Raw genomic sequence first — 20,607 nt, forward strand, 5'->3', positions numbered from 1 at the left:
AATATCGGTGGGCTAGCAGCTGGAGGTTAAGTCCCTACATATATTCACAATTCAGTTTGGTTGTGGACACTCTAATCTACATAGGCCACTGATTTAATAATTTTGCATACACCGCACTTGAATCAAATTGGTACTTTAATCCTAATTTACCTGTACCGATTGTAGTGTGTGTGATACACAGATGGCTACAAAGACTGGGAAAAAGCACACAGAAAATACAAAAAAAAAAAAAAAAAAGTTGCTTTATTTTATTCATGACACTTTTGCAGGTCCCACGCAGTCCTGTGCATACAATGGGCACATACGCCCAGAAACTGTCCAGAACGTATAACAACGTGTAAATATACATTAAAAATAAAACCCAAAACACAACTTGTCCCCATGCAATTATACAATAGAAAAACCTGTAAAACCCAAAGAACTTTAAAAAGAGGGGAATCCAGTTTAAGGTCACACGAAGCAGTTTATAAAGGCATTTGCCCCCTCTCTACAGTACAAGAGCCCGTCTTTGGCTACCGGCTGTTTCTCAACTACAACTCACAATCCTCCCATAGGCTGAATAAGGCTTACGGCCGCTGTCGTTCAAAACGCGTTGCTGAAAACTCATAACTTGCATGAAGGTGCCGTCCATTGCAAGGAACAGGAATCATGTCATAAAATGTGTGCACGACTCCTATTACTGTAATGGGGGGGCAAAAAAAAAAAAAAAAAAAAACAACATTGAAGTCCAGCCTTGGGCAGACAAATCTGCTCTACAAACTGGAGCTCAGACCCGTAAAGGCAGAAGATATTTGGATGCATAGAAGATGGTTATTGCACTTCTGGAGCAGTGGTATACTTACTTGTGGGTGACTATGCAACACTTAAAGAGGTGTACATGTCATACATAGATGGCAGTTGGTTGCATGTACATGGCTAAACAATAATACACACTACATATACACTGTACATAGCTAGAGATAAAACGCACACACACACACCCGTGTTCTTTAGAGGGAGTACACACAGTGAGAATACGCATGTATCACTAGTGCAGTGCGGTCCAGTCCTGTTTTTCCGGCAGTTACTTATCGGGCTTGGTCTGGTTACTTTTGTTCAGCAGTTTCTGCAGGCTGCCCGACATGAAGTATGGCCTCTCTGTTGAGCCGTCGTTCCGCTCCAAGTCTTCCACTGGACCACGGAGGAAAGGGAAGAAAAGTGAGGAATGAGGCGGGGTAGCATGGGGTGATTATGGGGGGGATGTGGCTGATTTGGGGTCAGTGCAGGTCATGCAGTAACTATTAAAAGGCACTAGGTGTTGGCAGGATACATACATGATGAACTGTGACTGTACATACACGAGAGAAAAGGATTAACTACTAAGTCAGCGGTCAGTGTTATGCGAGATTCTGTTCTCTATATATTGGCACTCCTGTAGCCCTATTGCCCCCCTATTCCTGACACACAAACACACACAGATCATTCTCTGGAATAAGAGGTATAGATAGAGAGATTGGCAGATGAGGATGCCTGCAGCTTTAACGCATGTAGATTTAGCGGAGAAGGGGGGGTTCTCTTTTAGCCCCACCCACTGTGCCTCCATCAGCTCTGGCTCTCGCTGGATTTTAAGGTGTCCGCGTCCTTTTTCAGCAGGATTTGGCTGAGCTCAGGGGACATGTAATATGGTCGCTCCAAGGAACCATCGTTCCTCTCCAAATCTTCACCTTGTTTATGAACAGTCCCCAGGGAAGAAAGAGGTGGGGGGAGACAAGGTGCAAAAGGTATAGAGACAGTGCAGGGTATGTGATAGAGACAGTAATGTTGTGCAGAGTATAAGCACGTCACAGAGTAAAGTGTGAGCACACATGTACACACGCAAAAAGGAACACACACAACATGGCATACAGAAAAAAAAGCATGTGCGCACAAAGAAAGCAGGAGAAGTACAAGGCATGACACACAGAGCAAGGAATGGCACATACATGTTGCAAGGTGAAGCAAGCACACGCATGAACAGGCAAGGTGTACACACAGAGAATAGTTCACACACGCAGAAGCAGAACACAAAGAGCAAGGCGCGCACACACAGACACACGTGTCCAAGGCAGAACAGGGAGGTGCCAAGAGCAGAGAGAAAGGACAGGGAACAAAGGGGATTAAAAAGAAAAGGGAGAAAAGAGAAGACGATTAGTTCAGTAGAGGCCCACACCATATTAACCAGACAAGAAACAGAAAGATTAGAATGAAGTCAGATTGCACAAGGCTCTGTGGGTCACTGCCCTCATGTAATGTCGCTGGTACTTACAGAAACACAGGAACAGGGTGTCCACACACATCCCATAGACGCTGAAGAACCCGTGGGCAATCAGGTAGGAGCCTAGAATCACAGTCTGCCGGGAGTCAAAACCATAAAGGGTTAAACACGACATATAAATGTGCGTTTGGCACAAGCAAGGGATGGGGATCGTGTCTGGAATGGGCTGGATACGGGGTGGCAAAGTACATTGACATTATTACTTTTAGTACAAGTCTATATCCAGGGACTGGTCATTGTGGAGCCAGGAATGAACTGTATACCGATAATATTCTCTCAATATTGAGATTTGCAATAATCCCACCATATGTTCCATTGCCATAAAGCAACGAGGGACTGCTGTGGGTCACATGCTGTATTGTAATGCAGCAAAACAGGTTTTTATATTTGAACCCAATGCAGAACATTTATAAACGGATTCACCATTCTGCCACTAGGTGGGGCACACGACTCTCAGCCGAAATACATTGGTGCAGTAGCTCCAGCCTCTTGGCTTTCCAATTGTCCCATTCTCAATAAACCTGAATTCACTGACTTAGAATGAATACACAGTATATTGTGATCTTTAACAACAACATAATAAGAGCAGTGTGTTTATCCCCCTATGTTCTCCTGTTCTGAATATCTGCCCTGGGGGTTATAATGAGGATCAGTCCAAGATGCAGAGAGGTTAGGGGTGCAACATACACCTGTCTGGATAAGGCCTTTAGGACATATTCATTTGGATTAAGAATGCACCAAATCCACTATTTGGTATTCGGCTAAATCCTTCATGAAAGATCCGGCCGAATACCAAACCAAATCCTAATTTGTATATGCAAATTGGAGGCGGGAAAGGAAAAAGTGGTAAAAGAATGTTTTACTTCCTTGTTTTGAGACGAAAAGTCACGTGATTTTCATTCCCACACCTAATTTACATATGCAAATTAAGATTTGGCTTTGGTTCGGCCACACACAAGGATTCGCCTAATCCTGCTGAAAAAGGCTGAATCCCAAACCGAATCCTGGATTCAGTGCATCCCTAATTTGGATCAAGGATTTTGACCTTCCCACATTATATGAACTATCTAGCCTGCAAATACAAAATGATCAAAACCTGAAAAACTTACCAGGATGGGGACCCAGTAATAATTCAGGGTTGGAGCGGTGTCCTGCACGATCTGAATCCGGCGACTGAAGAAAAAGAAAGCCAGGATCCCTGTGGGAAGAGTTAAATCACATCAGAAATTGAAACGGCCGTTGCAACTATTATGGGCTGGCCTATTATGGGCTGGCTAGTCCCACCAGGAAGTGACCTAATGACATGGTTAAATCATAGAAGCCCAATCTGCGACCCAAGGACAGGGGAGTATTTAATGCAGGTCTGGACGTCAAAATAGCTCCTGGCATTCCAAGTACACAGAGGCCCAAACAGTCCTCCACCAGCCCAATAAATAGTGACTGTCTATGGGACCTTACAGCAGCCCCTCTGTCATTTGCCAGAACCCACAGTATGCCAGTCGGGGCCTGGTTGTGGTGGAAAGTGACCAAATGACATAAAAAAAATGTCTTTCCATTACTGTATGATGTCCCTGTGCCACTTAATACCCACCCACACATCCCACCCTGTGCCACGTGATACTCAAACATCCCATCCTGTGCCACGTGATACTCCCCCCAAACATCCCACCCTGTGCCACGTGATACTCAAACATCCCATCCTGTGCCACCTGATACCCACCCACCCATCCCATCCTGTGCCACCTGATACTCACCCACACATCCCATCCTGTGCTACCTAACTTACCCACACATCCCACTCTGTGCCACGTGATACCCACACATCCCACATGATACTCACCCACACATCCAACCACCAACAGTTTCCCAAGGAAAAGCAGGAAGTCTGTGACTTTATCAAGCACGGCGACACTGTGGAGAGAGGAACACAGCAGGAATGAGGAAGGGAAAGAATGACTCAATATCACACAGAAAGGCTTTCCTACGAAGAACTGATAAATGTATCCAATAAAATGGTTCATTCTATGACCGATATAATATATCAAGAAATAATATTACAAGAGCACTAGGGAACATCACATAATGTCACCGATGACAACATAAATCAGTACAACACTATACTAAGGAATACAGATATGGGATTCGATATCTTGAAACCCATTATCCAGAAAGCTCGGAATTACAGAAAGGTCATCTCCCATAGATTCCATTTTATCCAAATAATCCAAAAATGATTTCTTTTTTCTGTGTAATAATAAAACAGTCGCTTGTACTTGATCCCAACTAAGATATAATTAATCCTTATTGGAGGCAAAACCAGCCTATTGGGTTTATTTAATGTCTCACCGAATTATGTTCCTCATGAGCAGGAAGAATGCGTTCCGTGCAGACGTGCAGAAGTTGGTGCCGTATATGGCGATCTATCAGACAGACGACATGTTAGAGTCATGTAACTAGAGCCTATCAGTGGGCTTTATGTGTGCCTAATGTAGATGGTCTTTATTGATCTTCAATAGGACCATCTCTAAAGGTGAAGACACACAGAACTACTACAGGTATGGGATCTTTTTTTATCTTGAAACCCATTATCCAGAAAGCTCCGAATTACAGAAAGGCCGTCTCCCATAGACTCCATTTTATCCAAATTTTAAAAATGATTTCCTTTTTCTCTGTAATAATAAAACAGTAGTTTGTACTTGATCCCAACTAAGATATAATTAATCCTTATTGGAAGCAAAACCACAAAACCAGCCTATTGGGTTTATTTAATGTTTAAATGTTTTTCTCGTAGACTTAAGGTATGAAGATCCAAATAATGGAAAGATCCATTATCCAGAAAGCCTCAGGTCCTGAGCATTCTGGATAACAGGTCCCATACCTGTAGTAGCAGTTACAAAATAGCCTGCCATAAACAATACGGAGCATTGCCTCTGCTAAAACACACAGAGGCACATTAATCAAGGGTCAAATTTATGTGTTTTTTTTTTTTTTTAAACTCCCATAAATTCGACCAATCAAAATTTAAAATCGAATTTTATCAGCTCGACGAATCGACCCAAAAACTCGAATCAAATTAAAAAAAAAACAACCTTGATTTAAAGTATTTTCAGGGCCAGGAAGGCTGCATCACCAAATTGATCCCTGGACCTCTCCCATTGACTTATACAGTAATTCAGCAGGTTTTAGGTGGAGAATAGTCAAATTTGAGTTATTAAAGGGCCAGAGTATGAGAAATCTCGAAATTTGAATTATTTGAGAAAAAAAAAAAAAATCCAAAATTTGAATTTTCACTTCGACCCTTAATAATTCTGGCCCGCAGGTTCTTAATAAAGCAATTTATTTTATAGCCATGTGTCTTCATCCTAAAGAATAACTTAGCTAGCCACCCCAAAACCTGCCCATCTCACCATGATGTATGCATTGCGATTGAGGAACTTGATGAACTTCTCCAGGCACCAGAAGCAACACTTCAAGCAACAGAGGAGGAAGCGGGCACATTTATTATCGGCTCCTGGAGAAAGAAAACATGAGGTTTTTTGGAGTACGTCGGCTTCCTTCACTTTATTTCCCACTCCTGTCTGCCTCACCATGTTTTAGAACCAACAGATCCTATATACACAAGAACCCAGAGATTCGTTAAAGGGGAACTATTGCGAAAATGTAAAACATACATTTCATCATACTGAAATAAGAAACTTTCTAAATACAATCAATTAAATGTTCTTCATTGTTTCTGAAATAAATCAAGTTTATCGTCACTATCCCTCTCTCAGCATCTGTTTCTCTTCATTCTCTCTTCATGTAGCAGTTGGGTGTCAGATATTCATTGACAGTTAAGGTGGCCATACACGGGCCGATAAAAGCTGCCGACAGACCGTGTCGGCAGCTTATTGGCCCGTGTATGGGGCCCCGCGACGGGCTTCACCGATCGAGATCTGGCCGAAAGTCGGCCAGATCTCGATCGGATGGGACAGAAAATCCCGTCGGATCGCGGCCGCATCTATTCGTTGATGCGGTCCCGCGATCCGACCGCCCGTTTGGGCATCGTTAGGATCCGATCGTTGGGCCCTAGGGCCCACGATCGGATCAGCCCGATATTGCCCACCTCAAGGTGGGCATATCGGAGGGAGATCCGCTCGTTTGGCGACATCGCCAAACGAGCGGATCTCTCCATGTATGGCCACCTTAAGATCCAATATATCTTATAGGGGGACTCGTTTCCTAGCAGATGTATTAAGAGTTCACTCAACTGATTCCAGTACAAACAAAATAACTGCCTTTTGCACAAATCCTGCATGTAGAGAGACATGATGTCTGGTGATTTTAATAGAGTGAGCTCTAATACATCTTCTAGGCAAAAGGAGCCCCCCTATAAGATATATTGGATCTAACTGTCAATGAATATCTGACACCCAACTGCTGCATGAAGACAGGATGAAGTAAAGATAAACTTTGATTATTTCTAGGGATACACCGAATCCAGGCTTCGGTTCGGGATTCTGCCTTTTTCAGCAGGAATCGCATTTGGCCGAATCCTTGTGCCTGGCCAAACCGAATCCAAATCCTATGTAAATTAGGGTGGGCAGTGGCGTAACTACAGGGGGAGCAGGGGGTGCAACTGGGCCAAGGCCCGCACCCCCGCAGGGCACCCCCGGCAGATTGCGTGCGCTACAGCTGGCTGGAGTCGGCTGCAGCCGCAAAGTAAATTCGCATGGACGAGGGTGGGGCTGCATGGCCCGCCCCCACCTAGTTCCGTTACTGAGGGTGGGTAGGGAAATCACGTGACTTTTCGTCACAAAAGAATTTCCTCTTTTTCCCTTTCCTGCCCCTGATTTACATAAGCAAATTAGTATTACAATTCGGTTTTCAGCCGAATCTTTCACCAAGGATTCGGCCGAATCTTTCACCAAGGATTCGGCCGAATCTTTCACCAAGGATTCGGCCGAATCTTTCACCAAGGATTCGGCCGAATCTTTCACCAAGGATTCGGCCGAATCTTTCACCAAGGATTCGGCCGAATTCCAAATAGTGGATTGGGTGCATCCCTAAATTTGAGAATTATTTAATTGGTTATATTTAGAAAACGTCTTATTTCAGTATGCTGAAGCTTATATAAAATTTTCATTTTTGTTATAGTTCCCCTTCAAAGACTCATTTACACTGACAGCACAGTATACAGAACATACAAAAACGGGAGGTACTGTTCTGCTTAGAGAGGGAAAACAAAACCACTGAAGCTTTAAAATGCAGAGATGTATGAAATCTGAAACCCCAATGTGAGAGAGAACCAATTCAGCTTTTGAGAGATTCAGACAGAATGTCACCCCCAGGGCTGATCCTATCAAATGTGGGGCCCAATTGGGACCATGTTGGCGGGGCCCCTAGACAAAGTGTTGCTGGCTACTGACACACCAAGTATTTAGGAAAATAAGGACATACAGGCACAAAATAGAAAGGGAAGGGGCAGACAAGGTAAGAGAGAGAGAGGGAGGAAATAGAGAGAGTGGACTGGGCCAATAGTTTCGGGCAGGCTGGGCCGATCCAGCTTGGGAGCAGGCTTGGTTGGATTCGGGGCAGGCAGGGCCTATCAAGGTTGGAGGAAAGCTGGGCCTATGAGAGTTGGGGGCAGGCTAGACCTATGGAGTTGGGGGGATACGCTGGATTATCAGAGTTGGGGGAGGGCTGGACCTATGGATTTGGGGATGGGCTGGACTCTCAAAGTTGGGTGCAGGCCAGGCAGCATCATGTGCTGAGGGAAATATCTGTGCTGCCCTATTGGGCCCAATTGGTCCAATAGGCCTAAGGCCGGCCCTGGTCACCCCACAGCGGCTAGTTCTTTTTTACTGTATGAAATGTTACCTTTCAGTTTGTGATCCAGATATTCCAGTAAGATCCTTATCATTTGTACAATAGCAAGAATCAGAGATCCGAATGCCAGAGACCCAGTGTGGTACCTGCAAAGAGTTCTCTTTAGTACGTTTTATCTTTAGAACAATACACCGTGTGTGTCTCTGAGTAGCAACTAACACTGTGCAAGGACCTACCCCAGTTACCCGATCAGACTGAGTAGTACCCTACACTATGTAGCAACTTATCCCAATCACCAAATTAGTAAATCTGAGTATTCCCATAGCACCAGTGTATAAAGGAGGGCTTGTTCACCTTCCAAACACTTTTCAGTTGTTTTCCGATTGCTCCCCAGAAATAAAGACTTTTTTCCCAATTACTTTCCATTATTTATTGTTTACTGTTTTTCCAAAATCTAAGTTTAAAGTTAAATGTCCCCGTCTCTGGTGTTTTGAGTCTGGCAGCTCAGTAATTCAGGTGCAGATTCTGAACTGTTACAGTTTACTACATTTAGTTGATCCATTTCTCAGCAGCATCTCTGGAGTATTAGTATCTATTGTATCAAGTCTAACAGCTGCCTGTAATGAAACTCAGGGATTCTACTCAGCAGGGACAAAGATAAGAAATGTATCAACAGTTTACAGGGTCGGCGACCCCCCCTCCCAGAGCTGCTTTAGAAGGTGAAAAATGACGCTTTACCCCTCAATATTAGAAACGCGGCGACACGTAGAAAATAGAAAGTCACTGGAAAAAGTCGTTATTTCTGGCGATCTATCTGAAAACAACTAGTTGTTTGAAGGTGAACCACTCCTTTAAAGGGGTGGTTCACCTTCGAGTTAACCTTTAGTATATTATAGAATGGGCAGTTCTGAACAATTTTTCAATTGGTCTTGGTTATCTATATTTAATAGTTTTTGATTTGTCTACTCTTTCTAGCTATCAAATGGGTCACTGACCCCATCCAAACAAACAAAAACCCAAGAAAACAATGCTCTGTAAGGCTACAAATGTCATTCCTATGTTTTTAATCATCTTTCTATTCAGTCCCTCTCCTATTCATCATCCAGCCTCTTATTCAAATCAATGCATGGTTGCTTGGGTAATTTGGACCCTAGCAACCAGATTGCTGCTGAAATTGCAAACTGGAGAACTGCTGAAGAAAAAGCTAAATAACTCAAAAACCACAAATAATAAAAAATGAAAACCAATTACAAATCTTCTCAGAATATCACTCTCTACATCATATTAATTAACTCAAATGTGAACAACCCCGTTAATAACCAGACTAGTATGTCTCTGGGTTGTAGACTATGTAGAACCCTATTCCAGGCACCTAGTCTCACCTCAGCGCCCGGCCCAGTGAGGAGAAGATGGGAAAGGCCGGCATATCATCGGGTTTTTTGAAGGCCCAGTAATACGAAGCGAATGCCCCTGCCAATGTCACCTGGCCAAGCGCAATGACAAAGTTGGCCAGCCAGAGGAACATGAAGGCATTGTAGATCTGGAAGACGATGAGGTACTTGTGGTAATACGTTTCACCTCCATAGAACGCAAACTGGCATGTGGCGTCCGGGCACACGCGTGTCACGTTGGTAGTGTTAAAGGTCTGTCGGGAAAAAAGAAAAAAATGATTAAAGGGATTCTGTCATGATTTTTATGGTGTAGTTTTTATTTCTAAATTACACTGTTTACACTGCAAATAATTCACTCTACAATATAAAATGTAATTCCTGAACCAGCAAGTGTAATTAGTTGTAATATTGGTGTGTAGGTGCATCTCAGGTCATTTTGCCTGGTCATGTGATTTCAGAAAGAGCCAGCACTTTAGGATGGAACTGCTTTCTGGCAGGCTGTTGTTTCTCCTACTCAATGTAACTGAATGTGTCTCAGTGGGACCTGGATTTTACTATTGAGTGCTGTTCTTAGATCTACCAGGCAGCTGTTATCTTGTGTTAGGGAGCTGTTATCTGGTTACCTTCCCATTGTTCTTTTGTTAGGCTGCTGGGGGAAAAGGAGGGGGTGATTTCACTGCAACTTGCAGTGCAGCAGTAAAAGAGAGTGATTGAAGTTTATCAGAGCACAAGTCACATGACTGGGGCAGCTGGGAAACTGACAATATGTCTAGCCCCCTGTCAAATTTCAAAATTAAATATAAAAAAACCCCCCCAAAAAAACAACATCACGCATTTTGAAAAAACATGTTCTTATGACAATATCCCTTTAAACTCTCTAAAATGAAATTGTAACCTTGATTTTCCATTTAATATACAAACCAACCTCTTTCTATACTGCCCCAAACCCCCTACTCCTCCCATTTACCCTAATTGAAGGGGGGTAAAATTATAAATGAAGACTGGGAATAGGAAATGGAAAACTGTGCACTTGCTGGAACCAAATAACAATGGCCCCATCTACTCGACATTACTTTATAATAAATCATAACACACAAGAGCCATGAATATCCTGTAAATTATATACTGAAACATGTGTATTATAATATTGTACCCCCTTCTGTAAAATATAAGGATATTAGAAGTCACCTAGTAGTTCCATGACCTGTATAAAAGCTCATGAACCTTTATATGGGCATGGAACTCCCTGGTGACTTCTAATATCCTTATATTTTACAACGGGGGGGGAGGGTTTATAAAGAGTTAACTAGAATGTGGGTGCTATATACATATATAGCAAATGATTCAGTGTTTGCCCAGTGCAACAAACTAATCCAGGCCGAAGTCATGCCATGAGCTGCATTCCAATCAATGAGTCACGGTGACAGCAGCATGAGTCAGTTGGTTGCACCACTGAAGCCAATAATAAAGGATTAAAGGGACACTGTCATGGGAAAAAATGTTTTTTCCAGAAAGCATCAGTTAATAGTGCTGCTCTAGCAGAATTCTGCACTGAAATCCGTTTCTCAAAAGAGCAAACAGATTTTTTTTATATTTAATTCTGAATCTGAAATGGGGCTAGACATATTGTCAATTTCCCAGCTGCCCCCAGTCATGTGACTTGTGCTCTGATAAACTTCAGTAACTCTTTACTGCAAGTTGGAGTGATATCACCCCCTCCCCCCCCAGCAGCCTAACAACAGAACAATGGGAAGATAACCAGATAACAGCTCCCTAACACAAGAGAGCAGCTGCCTGGTAGATCTAAGAAAAGCACTCAATAATAAAATCCAGGTCCCACTGAGACACATTCAGTTAAATTGAGTAGGAGAAACAACAGCCTGCCAGAAAGCAGTTCCATCCTAAAGTGCTGGCTCTTTCTGAAAGCACATGACCAGGCAAAATGATCTGAGATGCACCTACACACCAATATTACAACTAAAAAAAAAAAAATACACTTTCTGGTTCAGGAAATTTTTATATTGTAGTGAATTATTTGCAGTGTAAACAGTTTAATTTAGAAATAAAAACTAAACCACAGAATTGCTTTAAATATCCCAGTAAGCAGCCTGGGGGTTCTAGGCACACAGGCTGCACAAGGGATACACACAAGGAATTCACACAATGTATGAAGCATGAGTGACACTTACCTCTGGGTTGCAGGTGTTGCCAGAGAAGTCACACTGGGTCTCATTAAACACTTTATACACAGCCTCATTGGAGGTGGAGAGAAATCTGAGACGGCGCAGTTAAGGACTAAATACTTAAGGAGGGAAAAAATGTCTGGCAATGATAATTTTGGGTTGTTTCATGAATGACACACAAAGGCAAAGAGATAATTTAAATTTAAAGGGCAACTGTACACATGCAGATAAATGAAAGCAAAATTGCAGAGTGCGATAGCAGCAACAGAACCGAGCAGGACGTGAACTTGGATTTCTGCCCAGAACAGCAATTGGTGTGTGAAATATGATAAGAGAAGTCTAAATCTTCATATACTAATACAGGTATGGGCTCTATTATCCAGAAAGCTCTGAATCATGTAATGCCTGTCTCCCATAGGCATTTTATTTTAAATAAAATTATTTTGAAAATATGAATGTACATTAAAAAAGTTACTTATAGGTCATGTTGATTGTTTTTCGCTGATAGTTCTGCTTTTGTAAGTAATTGTTATTTGATGTTGCTAAACAGACTGTCCCTTCTTAACCTGTCAATTAGAGTTTCTAATGCCAACGGGCTCCTGCTGCACAAATATGGCAGCCCCGTCATAGAGGAACAGGGCAGGCAAATACTTTTATGGCAAAATTGTAAATAGCATTCAAAGAAAATGTTAGGATAATAAAAAGGGTTATTTTCTAATGCCAGTATCTCTTTAAGGTATTAAGATCCAAATTATGGAAAGATCAGTTATCCGGAAAGCCCCAGGTCCTGAGCATTCTGGATAACAGGTCCCATACCTGTAATGTAAATGAAAATTGCTCAGAGGAGCAATGTTACATTTGGGTGGGTACAGCTCCTATTTAACTGCATCAGCTATGGGATATGTTTGCATCAATACCATTATTCTCTGCCATTTCCTCGTGTTTCCACTGGGTTTGAATAGTCTCTGGCAGCTGCATGGGAGTCGGAGGCCCGATCCAACGGGTCGATGAGGGAAACAGAAACTAAGTTATATAAATATGGGTGACGGGACTGTATGGGAGACTGATGGGATGGGACTGAATGGGAGACCGACTGGACTGAATGCCCAGACTGGCAATCTGTGGGTTCTGACATATGCCAGAGGGGCTGCTGTAAGATGCCATAGACAAGTCACTATTAATTGGGCTAGTGGCCGGCTGTATGGGCCTCTGTGTACTTGGAATGCCAGGGCTTATTGTGAATCCCAGTCCAGACCTGGAACCAAGGTGATGTGCAGTGGGTGGACATGGAAGGATACACAGCTGTAATAGCCCAGTAGGCGATGCACAGGCACACAAGTAAGAATGTAAAGAGAGGAAAAACCAAGGACGACATGACAAATCCAACGGCCCTGAGGAGAGAGAGAGATGGATTGGGTTAAGAAAAATATTAAAAATGAGTGGTTTAACTGTAAGTTAACTTTTAGTATGTTATAGAATGGCCAATTCTAAGTAACTCTTCAATATTGTTTTTTTAAATAGTTTAATTATTTGCCCTTTTCTTCTTTTCCAGCTTTCAAATGGGGGGTCACTGACCCCATCAAAAAAAAAACAAACAAAAAAAAAACATGCTTTGTACAAATGTATGGTTATAGTTACTTTTTATTGTTCATCTTTCTATTCAGTCCTTTCCTATTACAGTTTCATTCAAATCAATACATGGTTGCTAGGGTAATTTGGACCCTAGCAACCAGATTGCTGAATAAAAAGCTCAATAACCACAAATAATAAATAATGAAAACCAATTGCAAATTGTTTTAGAATATCACTCTACATCATACAAGTTAATTCAAACAACCCCTTTAAATACAAATGCTTCTAAAAAGGCCCTCCCCATGGAAACTAGAACTCTGTAGGCAATTGCAAGGAAACCGAGTGTAATACTATGTATGCAGCCTAAATATGAATAGATCTTTCCTAAAAGGATTGGTTCACCTTTAAAATCAACTTTTAGTATGTTATAGAATGGCCAATTCTAATCAACTTTTCAATTGGTCTTCACTATTTATTTCTTATAGTTTTTTCACTATTTGCCGGCTCTTTTCAGCTTTCAAATGGGGGGTCACTGACCCCCCATCTAAAAAAAACAAATGCTCTGTAAGGCTAAAATGTATGGTTATTGCTTCTTTGTATTACTCATCTATTTGGGCCATCTCCTATTCATATTCAGTCTCTTATTCAAATCAATGCATGGACCCCAGAAACCCGATTGCTGAAAAAGCAAACAGAGCTACTAAATAACTCAAACCACAAAATATATTAAAAAAAAAAAAAATTAAAACCAATGGCAAATTGTCTCAGAATATCATTCTCTACACAAAGTTACCGTATATACTCGAGTATAAGCCGTCCCGAGTATAAGCCGAGGTACCTAATTTTACCTCCAAAAACTGAGAAAGCTTATTGACTCGAGTATAAGCCGAGGGTGAGAAATGCAGCAGCTTCTGGTAAGTTTCAACCAAAAAATTGAGGGTTTCTGCTCCCATTGGAGGTGCCGGCGTCTTGTTTTTGGATGCCGGCGACCATTCTTGGACTCCGGCGAATATTCTTTTAGACTATTCTTGGACACCGGCGACTATTCTTAGGCGCCGGCGACTATTCTTAGATACCGGCGACCGTTTTTGCGCTTGACCCGAGTATAAGCCGAGGTAGCGTTTTTCAGCATATTTTGGGGGCTGAAAAACTCGGCTTATACTCGAGTATATACGGTAACTCAAAGGTGAGCAAACACTTTAAATATGGTGCAATAAATAAGTAAATATGGTTACCAGTGACAGCCATATAAGTGAATTTACACATTTCTTAGTCCTGGACGACTTCAAAGGATTGTAAAGTAGGAGATGTATACCCTAAGTTTTTATGATCCAAACTCTACTTTCTGTCTGCTTCACAGTATCTATTCATGTATTGTAATTAAATGCAAAATAAGTTAGGTCCCTCTTTGAAGAATATTTGTGTTGGGTGTCTTTGGTATTTATTAGCCCTAAGGTGGCTGATCCAACACCAATATACCCTGAAAAGCCATCTAGAAATGGGTTTAGCATTTCAATGGGAACTGCTTGTAAACGGTTTATTGGCAAAACAAAAACTAGAGGAAAGGACCTGGTTTGACTAAAACAAAAATTAACCAGTACAAGTTCCTAGTTTGTCAGCGAGTTTGTAACGTTCGTCGTTTCCATTTACCTAGCTGCAGTAATTTGTGGCACCTATATTTCACCCCTATACATAAACCAATGCCTTTGCTTTTCCCTAAACTGTGTGCCCCATGCCTGGTCGTCTCCTCCTGTTCCCTGGAATTACTATACCTCTGTATAAGGGCAGACACACACGTGGAGATTCAGATTCTTCTTTGGGTAATCGGGTAGGTTAGTCTCCTGGCAACAAATCGCCTCTACTTCGCACGACTAATCTCCCAGAAATGCCTTCCCGTCGTCTAGAATCTAAATTGGCAACAGGATAACACTCTGAGTGCTTCCTTTTCCGAAGTCGCCCAGAGTTTCCTCGTGGGGCGACTTCCGAAGCACTCAGAGTGCCATCCTGCCGACGATTTAGATTCTAGCTGGTGGGAAGGCAGTTCGGGAAATTAGTCGTGCGAAGTAGAGGCGATTTGTTGCCAGGAGACTAACCTACCCGATTATCCAAGTGTGTCTCTGCACTAAAGGGGAAAAATGTTCAGTCATCGTTACCTGCTGGCCTCCTTTATTAGTGCAATGGCGATCATTATCCTCTTCCGCAGGAATATGAGCAGCAGGATCACAATGACCTCCAGAATGCACAGGATGATCACTGAGGGAAAAAACAGATGTCAGACCTGGGCTCAGAACAAATACACCATCCAAACCAGGTGGATGTATGACATTAATGGTTTATTAGTGTGCGAGCGTAACACGTTTTTCCTGCTGCAAAGAACTCAAGTTGCTTGTTTAATGGCCTTTCTACATTGCCTCCACAATGGAAACAGACTGTTGGACCAGCCAAATCACAGCTACCACAACCTTTACATTATTAAACTGCTTTGATCATCGTCTCCTGCTGTCATTCTGGGGCTCACAGTATGTGCGAGATTTGAGAGAGAAGAGAGAGGGAGATAAAAAATATATATATAAATAAAACGAGTAATGTTCGGTCAAAGTGGACCTGTCACCTACACATAAAAAGGGGTTTAACAAAAGTCGTTTGCAAATTAAACATGGAACCCATATTGTTTTTTTTCATTAAAGCATCCATTCCCGTTATAAATGGCGTTTAAATATCAATCAAATATTACCTGCCCTGCCGCTATGCCTAAGGCATAGAGGTGGGGCAGTCAATTACTTTCACTTTCCATTCAGCACTTCCTAAATGTCACTGTATGGTTATTAGGTCCCCCATTTGGGTGCATACACAAGATTTTGGGGTTGATACAGAACTTGTTTTAACAACAGTATCCTCAAAATGGCTCCTGCCTGCTATGATTGTGTAATTCCAAGACTGAAGGAAATAAAATTTAAATAATAAAATGTAGTGTCAGTTTTATTTTGCTCAACTAACATGATAAAAAATACTTTGGAATTATTTCTTAGGATGACAGGTCCCCTTTAAGGATGGCCTGCCTTAGAGCAATACTTACTGAACGCCAGCCATGTCTGCCGGAGATGTAAATAAACACGGATATCAGTCTGGAACCCAATATCTTTCAGAGTCACGTCCGAGCCAGACTGCCCCTTCAGCCGAGCATATTCCATGTAGCAATGGAAGATTCCTGGGGGTTGAGAAAAAAAAAAGTGGAAGAAACCATTAGGACCGATTAGCAGGGGGTATCCAGGGACACTAGCAGAAGGAAAAATAAAAGGCAGACTCACCGTAACCCATTACTGCAATGACTAACACGATCATGACCCAGACCATGATGCCGGCAAGGAACCGGAGCAGAACCACAAAGATTAAACTGATCACCATGGCAATAATCAGGCCTCTGAGCAGAAAGATGAAAATACTCCCATTAAATCCCACTCCGGGGCCTCCCCAATACGTCCCAACACCAATGTGCTGCTCTTACATGACTATCCAGTACCAAGATACCGTGTAGTCCTCAAATATCTTCATGGCCACTTGCCGGGCCTCGAGAACCACGTTGGCTTTTCTGTAGGAAGAAAGAACATAGAGTCACAGCAGTTCTAGGTTCTGTTGTGGGATTTTAGTTACACAAATATCAATTTTCTTCACTCACTTGGCTCCTTCCAAGAGGTCAGTCACATTACGTTGCTTATCGCCCCTCCCATCATCGAATGTTGTCGAGTTCCCGACCATGACGACTCCCTTTTGTGTGTTAATGGCTGGGAAACATCTTCTGGTGACTGATTTCCAAAGAGAGAACATGAGGTTTCATAAGTAAGTGCACCAGCCTGTGCCCGCCCTTTCCCACTGGGCCCCTTCAAAACCATGACCTGATTTGCACTTATGGTAAACTACAATGGTGAATACCTGACCTGTTTTTAGTAGCAGAACTGACAGGATGGGGTGGAGCAAAGAGTCTTTGACTCAAGCAGTGGGCGGGACTAGAACACTAATGGCAGCTCACAGGGGAGACATTTTAGCACATAAGCCGTAGCTTAGCATTGGGAAGAAGAGAAAGGTAAAGGCAATGCTAAAGTTATCTTAAAGCTGAACCACCCCTTTAAAGATGTCAAAAGTAACTGAAGAAATTTTGGGGAGAAAATAAAATTTGGGGCGCACTCCTGCCCCACTTACAAGGCTTGCTTGGGGTTATCATAGCCGGGCAATCTCTGTCTCTCAGCACCTCCACTGGGCTCTGCAATGTACAACAAAAGACATTTATTTAAATTAGGATTCCACAACTAAAAAGGGATTATGAATACTTCATCATATAATATCTGGGATTGTTATTCTGAACAGAAAAAAAAACATTTTTTATTTTGCTCAACCTATTTACCCAGTTTTTATTTTTATACTGAACTGTTCCTTTAACAGGGTCACTGTTAGGAGGGGTAACATGCGGTAGCAAAGAAAGAATAAATGGTGTCATAAGGTTGCTGTATCTCCAGGAAAGTACAGCAGCCCTCTTGCATTTATTAACGTTTCAGGACACCTTAGAGATATAATAAGCGTGAAAATATATTTTTCTTATATAGTTAGCCAAAAATGTAATATATAAAGGCTGGAGTGACTGGATGTCTAACATAATAGCCAGAACACTACTTCCTGCTTTTCAGCTCTCTTGGTTTACACGGATTGGTTACTGCCTGGTAACCAATCATTGACTTGAGGGGGGGGGCACATGGGTCATAACTGTTGCTTTTGAATCTGAGCTGAATGCTGAGGATCAATTGCAAACTCACTGAACAGTTTTGTCCCATTTGGCTTCCCTTACAGTCACTGACTAACTCAGAGTTATAGAGCTGAAAAGCAGGAAGTAGTGTTCTGGCTATTATGTTACACACCCAGTCACTCCAGCCTTTATACATTACATTTTTGGCTAACTTACTATATATAAGAAACATGTTTTTATTTTGCACAGCCTATCTAATTACCCGTTTTTATTTTTACACTGAACTGTTCCTTTAATGGATTAGATAAATTAGGTTCTTGCATAGTCTGTTTTCTTGGCTATGGGGGTATTGTTGTTCCATACTAGATGGCAAAAGCTTTAATTCCCCCCACCACACACACATTTTCAAAAAAGCAAATGGAAAAACCCATCCATATCCCCAGCCTAACAGATAGTGGAAAAATGTAGTCAGTGAGTTGGCATATTGGCCTTAGTGCTGTACTGGTTAACGCTTTGTAGGAATGGAAGCTGCTCTGGGAGCCCAACTATGGTGCTTGTATCCTGCTGTTAGTCTCCTAAGGGAGGATGGACTTGGGGAAACTTGTAACTGACTTTTAATGAACTTAATCATTAAAGGAACAGTTCAGTGTAAAAATAAAAACTGGTTAAATACATAGGCTGTGCATAATAAACAATGTTTCTAATGTATTTAGTTAGCCAAAAATGTAATGTATAAAGGCTGGAGTGACTGATGTGTAACATAATAGCCAGAACTCTACTTCATGCTTTTCAGCTCTCTAACTCTGAGTTAGTCAGTGACTATAAGGGACATAACTGTTCAGTGAGTTTGCAATTGATCCTCAGCATTCAGCTCAGATTAAAAAGCAACAGATATGGCCCATGTGGCCTCCCCTCAAGCCTCTGATTGGTTACTTCCTGGTAACCAGAAAAAATGGTGTAAAATCCAGGAAATGTATTCTGCATAATATATAGGAGAGACCACAAAACAACAATGTAAAATAGGGGGAAACTTAAAATCAGGTGTTGCTAATTTTATTGCCATGACCTTGTTATATAGAAAGCAAAAGGCAAAGATAAGGTTATTTCAAATAGAATGAGGTTTATTGCAAATAGAATGAGGTTTATTGCAAATAGAATGAGGTTTATTGAGTTTAAGACTGGTTTTGCTTTGGGAAACCAGTCTATGTTACACCAAAGTGGAACACAAGGGCTTTGCCAAAGACACTCCCCTTGTCACAAACTTTTATTGCATTTTGAGGATTACTGTAAATTCAAATGGGTGTACACAAACATATGTTATATAACGTGAACCCTCCCAAAATGTTGGAAGAGGAGTGAATGTTCTTAACTACAGATATTGCAACTGAAAATAGTTTTCCCCATTTACAACTGTCCCTCAGCCTTGCAGTTCTTAATCCGTTAAAAGCAGACACTGTGATGAACTCAGCCATGAAGAAAACCCTTCTGTACAGGGGCCCCATCTAATATCTGCCGACACTCTGAATTCTGTCAGTAGCCTACAAAGTGGACTCTTATCACAGGGGTGTCATTTACAAGAGAAATAATTAACGGGGGAACGTCACCCCTCCCTGCACCCACCCTGTCTTGGGCCCTTGGTATTGCTGCGTCAGAATGATAGGGGACTTATGCATTTGGTATTAGACTTTATTATTCTTACACAACCATTCGTCTGTCATTGGAATAGGCTGTTCTCATATAAATGTGATCGTATAAAAATATATTATCACGGGGATGTAAAATGGGGGTTCTACTGTATAACAGCATACAGGACCCTCCCCCTTCCTTTGGTGCATGCCAAGCAAAAATCCTTCCAAAAGGGTGGGTCGTCACATCTCTCCAAAGTCCTTGTTGTAAGATTCTTAAAGGGGTGGTTCACCTTTAAGTAAAATTTGACTATGTTATAGAATTACTAATTCTAAGCAACTTTTCAGTTGCCCTTCATTTTTATCTTATAGTTTTTGAATTAACTGACCCCATTTAAAAATAAATGCTATGTAGGGCTGCACATTTCTTTTTTTATTGCTACCGTATGTTTTATTATTCTTCATATTCAGGCCTCTCCATTTCATAGTCCCGTCTTTTATATGAAATTGCCAACTGGAGAGTTGCAGAATAAAAAGGCTAAATCAGACAAAAACCACAAAGATTACTGCTGGCATCAACTGGGTCAGATGTGGGTGTCCACTGGAGCGCCCCTATCTTGGTTTCCATTCACTGCTCAAGGAAACAAGGCAGCCTTGTGGGTAACACTTTCTCAAAACAAGTATTAAGTACAGGGCTCCCTTATGCCTGTCAGCACTGAGCTCTCAACTCGAATTTCAGCGAGTCTTTTATTCTTTTAAATGTGTCACCTACCCCCTGCTATTCAAATGGGTCTGCTCTATCATCTATTCTAGCCCTGACCTTAGCATTGGTCAGCCCCTGGGCAATGCAGCTTAAAGGAAAACTATACCCCCCAAACAATGTAGGTCTCTATAAAAAGATATTGCATAAAACAGCTCATATGTAAAATCCTGCTTCATGTAAATAAACCATTTTCATAATAATATACTTTTCTAGTAGTATGTGCCAATGGGTAATCAT

General features: G+C 41.8%; 1 protein-coding gene across 4 annotated transcripts in view; it reads right to left on the reverse strand.

Annotated features, from left to right (window-relative positions):
• Positions 1-227: 227 nt before the first annotated feature.
• The window catches only part of slc44a2.L (solute carrier family 44 (choline transporter), member 2 L homeolog), a 45,659-nt gene continuing 25,279 nt past the window's right edge, over positions 228-20,607 (reverse strand). For 2 of the 4 annotated variants that reach the window (NM_001091669.1, XM_018250893.2), the window contains 16 exon segments: positions 228-1,170; positions 2,285-2,369; positions 3,403-3,491; positions 4,134-4,204; positions 4,640-4,713; positions 5,701-5,804; positions 8,153-8,247; positions 9,484-9,746; positions 11,682-11,766; positions 12,974-13,066; positions 15,401-15,500; positions 16,324-16,455; positions 16,556-16,668; positions 16,753-16,836; positions 16,924-17,050; positions 17,445-17,505. In NM_001091669.1, the coding sequence (NP_001085138.1) occupies positions 1,064-1,170; positions 2,285-2,369; positions 3,403-3,491; positions 4,134-4,204; positions 4,640-4,713; positions 5,701-5,804; positions 8,153-8,247; positions 9,484-9,746; positions 11,682-11,766; positions 12,974-13,066; positions 15,401-15,500; positions 16,324-16,455; positions 16,556-16,668; positions 16,753-16,836; positions 16,924-17,050; positions 17,445-17,505 (1,683 nt within the window). In that variant the 3' untranslated portion in view covers positions 228-1,063. 4 annotated transcript variants of the gene reach the window in all.

This window comes from Xenopus laevis, chromosome 3L, assembly GCF_017654675.1.
Source record: "Xenopus laevis strain J_2021 chromosome 3L, Xenopus_laevis_v10.1, whole genome shotgun sequence".
NCBI classification, from domain to species: Eukaryota; Metazoa; Chordata; class Amphibia; order Anura; family Pipidae; genus Xenopus; species Xenopus laevis.